General features: G+C 41.9%; 1 protein-coding gene across 6 annotated transcripts in view; it reads right to left on the bottom strand.

Moving 5' to 3' along the window:
- Nucleotides 1-5,668, bottom strand: part of LOC107268333 (QRFP-like peptide receptor) — a 42,162-nt gene that overhangs the window by 30,894 nt on the left and 5,600 nt on the right. For all 6 annotated transcript variants that reach the window (XM_015741012.2, XM_025085607.1, XM_025085610.1 and 3 more), the window contains exon 4: nucleotides 3,057-3,187. In XM_015741012.2, the coding sequence (XP_015596498.1) occupies nucleotides 3,057-3,187 (131 nt within the window). The remainder of the gene's footprint in view (nucleotides 1-3,056; nucleotides 3,188-5,668) is intronic.

The raw sequence follows: 5,668 nt of genomic DNA, 5'->3' as shown, positions 1-5,668 counted from the left end.
GGGGGGGGGGGGGTACACGCACGTCAAAAATATTAAAAAAACATACAGAAAGAACGGAATAGCCTGAATAAGGAGTTCGCTGGATTAGTTTTCAAACGTATTTCACAGATGGCGCTGCCGTCGGCCACGGAACACCACTTCACGTCGGATTGAAAAACAAAAATGCTTAAAAAATAAAAATGCAGCAGACGATTCGTACTAGTGGGAAAGTCGAAGGTTGATTTTGAGGTGTAGCAGATGTTGAACATTTTTTTTATACATAAAAAAAAAACAATATCCGCAACACATCTTTGTCCCTTCGCCCGGTCCCCGATTCACTGTGCCTACATTAACGTCGATATTGCTACAGTCGCGATAGCATAGAGCAGGACAACGAGACGCTCGTTTAAATCGGATGGATATAAATTCTCGTGAATAAAATGATACCGCGAGGTAGCGCCTACTGCGCGAGATTCGTACCACGTGGAGGATATTAATACAGTGAAAAAAGGGGGCAAGAAATATCGTCGATAAAAAAAAAAGGGCAAACGTGATTTATCGACGATGCCGTGCGCTGTATAGGATTTCAAACGTGTTACAGATGGCGCCACTGATCGACAATTATAAGCTGCTCCCGCAGTTAGAGGCCAGGAGGATCGAGATACGTTGAAGTTCCGTATAAATAGATAAATAAACAATTCAATAACCTATTGTTAATATTTCCACGTCGTCCAGCAGCTGATATTAATTATTTTGAAAAAAAATTGGAAAATTTTACGAAAAACCGCCTCGCCTCCTTTTCTTTCGCGTACCCCTTTGTCGTCTTCCTCTCGCGGTAATATACGGCACTAATTAATAGCGCTACTTAACAGAATCCATAAATAAATAATAAAACAGCCACGCACCCGTTACATGGATAGCTTTAGGTTACGCCTTATCCCTAATAAAATTTTCATGCAAATAAGATCCGCCGATGTGCGCATAACGCTTTACTCGAATCGATGAGGTTAGGTTAGAGGAAATAGGTTAGCTTAGATTATTTGATCTCAGCTCAGCACCGAAGGGGCCATTTCCAAGTGGCATACACTGCAAAAGAGTCCCCTCTACGTCAAAGCTCGAGTTGTAACCTGACGACGTTTTTTTCCAGGTTATCCCGATCTCCCCATATCGTTCCACGTACCATCGGAGAAACGAATGACTTTTTCGATTCCATATCCGACTTACGACAATTTAATAAGATATAAGACGACTGTGTCTCTATTGGATCGTACTTTACAATCCACAGGCGGTCTCTGTGTACCGGTACAATTTATCATGAAACGCAGGAATGAACGTACTCTAAGGTTGCCGGAGTAGTCGGTTCGGTCGGTGGCTTTTACAAGGGTCTACAATAAGTACGTCCAATCATTTAATAGAGACTTCGCTAGTATTATCTGCAGTTGGACTATCAGTGGTGGTCAATTGTCTCGTAGAGCGAGATAAAGGGTTCCCGTTCACAACCCCCTTGTCGCCGCCAGCCGATTATCAATGCCTTTAAGCCAATGGAAACAGCAGCCAATCAGTGATCAACATTATAGGGTCTATACCCACAGTGCTTGTGAGTACTTGGACTTAGTGGTAAATTTATATAACGCATCGTGAAAATGGACTATACCGGGTGTACCACAAGAAACTCCAAACCTGGATGCAGGTTCGAATTGGTATTGCTAAGTCAGTATTTATAAGCGGGGTGACCGTAAAATAGACGCAATTTTAACGAACGAGTTATTCCTGCGGGATCAGAAATTTTTTAATTTTCAATACGAAACGTTCCCCTGGCACACCCGGTATAGTGTGAACGAGGGGCTTTCAAAATCACGCAAATATTGTATCAGCCAATCGTCAAGCGATAAACTTTGACAAGGGAGCATTTCGTGTCTGACTTATCGACCGTATATCAATTGAGTGTGACTAGCGACGGTGGCGCCAGACGGGAAATACTTTCAACTCAAATATCCGTAACGGTTTTGTCGCTCGGATGAGTCCACCGTCACAGTAATCGACACGGTCTGTGACTCACGTCGGTTTTTATCAGTTTTTATTCAAATATCGCGTCACGGTCTGACGGGGGTTGACGGGGGTTCATAAAAGGATGAAAGGGTGTGACACGAGGACCTAGCCTAAATGCCAGAGTAAATTCCATGTTATTTTCGTAAGTTTCGTTCCCGAGAGACTTTCGATAGCGAACATTTTATTGCGGAGAGATAAAACAAAATGGCGTATGCAACAGGTGCTTTCTTTGTCTTCAATCAGCTCCGTATAAACTTTACCAAGATCGACCCAATAGCACGTTAATAAAGTATCGAAAATTGGAAGAATCGTGCGCCACGTGTTGTATACGTGTAATGGTAACGGCTGCGAAGTTCCGTCATCGACTTGCTCGTAAAAATAAAAAGAGAAAGAGAAGAATAACAAGAGGAAAGGAAAAAATAACAAAGATTTCACTTTATGAAGCCACAGTTATGTCGACGGCATTTACCGCTGGAGCGAAGAGTTACGACGGCAGCTAGTTGCCGTGTAAATCATGGTGAACGTCCGGCCGTCGGGACGTCCAACAATCGGCGTCTTTGCTCAATTCAGAAATAAACTTGTATTCGACTCGCGAAAGAGACACCGAGAGAAAACCAGAGTCTACACGAGCTCACCCCTTAGAAAGAATTGTTAGGGCTTTGCAGAATTTCATTAAAATAACCAAAACAAAACAAAATCCTACTACGCAGCTTTTCCGTTGTCACGGAAATGATCAGTGAACAAGACCGGACGAAGCAAATATGTACAGCAGTCAATACTGAAGCGATGGTATTTGGATACAAAAATGTCTAGTGACAATAACTCCAACAACAACAATTCAAGTAACACTGACAAAAGTAAACCAGTAAGACTTACAATCATAATGGTATACCAATAATTTCAAAAAAAAATTCTTCTCACTTCAGCGATAATCCTGTTGTCCAAAACCCCGTTGCTCCAGCCGTCCGTTTATCAGCCTGTACGTCTACCAAAGGTATGACTGTTAAATTATGAGTATAGAATCCTACCTTGACGGGAATGCAGAAAATAATCAAGAGAAGATCAGCACTGGCCAATCCGCCCAGGAAGACGTTGGTGGGTGTCGCAGGCAGCGGTCTCAGACGTGGACACAGAGTCGAGGCGATGATCACCACGTTACCTGAAAAAGGAATTATTGAGTAAGTAGGAATACATGAGTAAACAGAAAAAAAAAAAAAGTACCAAACTTGCACGAGATGCAAAAGAAAAGGAGAGAAGGAAAGACGAAGAGTAATAGATAGATAGTGTAAAAAAATTAAATAAACAAAATTTTCGAAGACATACTACTAGCTATATGTATATTATTCATGAACCTATATGAGTCCGCATAAGTACGTAGATATTTTATGTGTGAACGACCAATGAGATACAGGGAAAAGAACGCTTGACCTCGGTAATGCTAATAGTTTTCAAAAAAAAAAAAAAAACGTGAACCACGGAACCATGTTTTTTTCCGTACTACAACACGGTCATATAAATATGAATTGCCGTATGTGCATCGGGCTGCCCGTAGAGCGACGCTGAAATTCTTGTAGAATTTCCCAACCACATTATTGCTACACTGTTTATATATATATATATATATATATATATATATATATATATACATATAGCCTTCATCGTATACAGTATTTCTTTCAATATCCAATTTTACGAAAAAAAATATAACGTCCTATCTACCAGATACGGTGATTTTAGAAAAGCGTATTTCTATATTATATATAGAATTATATATATGTATACACAGATAATAAGCTCTCTAACCGCTATTGTGATGTACCACATATAGTATGTATTGTGTTCCCCGTTTCTGTAAACTTTTATAACTGATTGTATCCAGTAAAAAAAAAAGTTTATCACATATTCGACCCACCTCGACAGCCCTATGGCTGCCAATTGTAAGGAACGTGAGTACAATGATAACGATAATCAGCAGCAGTGTTGGGTAATGGTAGAGGGGATGTAAAATGACAAGGTCAGTTTACAAAAATTCCAAACAAAATTAATGGCCCCTTCCAGACGCCTCGTGCCTTTTAAACCCTTAGGGGGAAAAAAAAAAAAATAATAAAAATTTTTCAACGATGAACTTTACAGCTCGACGCCGCTTCCCGTCCACTTCCGGTACTATCGCGGCGAATTGACTTATTAACAGCGTGACAAGGAAAACGACCGAGACATGTCTATTGGGAGCTAATGTAATTCATAAGTATTACTATAAATTTTCTTCGACTCGTCACCGTCGCGACGCTAGCGTCTTGGCTGAGCAGAGACTGACGTTGAGAACAAGACGTCAGATAGCAGCTTGATTTGCACGAGGCTGACTTTTAGGGGACGACAGAAGGCAGATGGGGATGAGCCTAGGAGTTCTAAAACTTTTTTACGCACACGAGAATATTCCATGTATGCCATACTACGCGTACCACCTATACGACGCGTTTTCGTGTGGGGGAGGGTCGGGGAGGGGTGTAAACCCTTAAGAATGAAGGGATGAAAAATCCAGGAGAAAAAAAATCTCCGGCAAGACACGTTGAATACCAGGTAAAAAAATTCGCCTGTGGGGGCCCGCCTATAATCCGGGATTTACTGTACGAGCGAAACTTCTGTCCGTGGCGCTGGATTTAAGGGTAGCTTTTACTACGGTTTGCATACACCACCCTTGGGAGATACTAGTCGTGCTCAACCCCTACATTAATACCCACTGCCGAACGGAATCAAGAAAAAAATCTTTTCAGCAACTTTCACCGCCGATCGATACTGGATTTGTTCTTTTTTCCCTTCTGGACCCCTCATTTCTTAATCAAACGTTTTATTGCTAACTACACCCAGTAGCCAGGTATATTTGAAGATAAATGTTGAACGCGAGATACCTCGTGGTCAGGCTCCGACGATGGAATGCGAAAGGCGAGATATCTCGTAATACGTCTGTAACGTGTTTTAATATTGTTCTAGAACATTCTCGAATTCGACGTCAGGTCGATCGCTTTCGCGACTCATCGCTCTTCCGCGTGAAGTGAACGAAAAAAAGGGATTAAAGAGAGATGAGGATGGACAAAAAGTAAAAGAAAACGATACCCCATCTCTCCAGGGACACGGCTACCCTCTGTCATCGTCACGTCGTATTTCAAAAACGTTTGGGGATTCGGCGTTCCCAGTGGCGTATCAAGATAATTGAATTGTCCTTCGCAGCATCAAATCCCAACCCTTAAGTATCTTTGCAACAATGCTCATACCTTATTTATATACATTTCCAGTCAGTCAACCAGTGTCTACGCCGATCTACCATTCTGCTAAGGGTTTAAATTATCTTTTTCTTGCTTTCCCCCTCTATACACCCTCTCTTTTCCTGCTGGACCTTCCTCAACCACACCCTCTCTCTCGTACACCCTGCATACTCATTCGCTATCACTTTCCCTCATCCAGCCCATCTACGTACGTTATGGAGACCTTATCGCAATTAGATCTCTAATTTGAGAATAAGGTCGTGTCGACTTAAGTCAATTAAAGTTGCCTACCCTCGCGAGAGAACCAGCGTGTAAAACCATAGTCGAAATCATCCTTCCCAACCTCCACAAAAACTTTTGCTCTGCCCCCCCCCCCCCCC

Source organism: Cephus cinctus, unplaced genomic scaffold (assembly GCF_000341935.2).
Source record: "Cephus cinctus unplaced genomic scaffold, Ccin1 Ccin1_scaffold0515, whole genome shotgun sequence".
In the NCBI taxonomy this organism is placed as follows: Eukaryota; Metazoa; Arthropoda; class Insecta; order Hymenoptera; family Cephidae; genus Cephus; species Cephus cinctus.
This window is presented reverse-complemented; position numbering and strand designations above follow the sequence as displayed.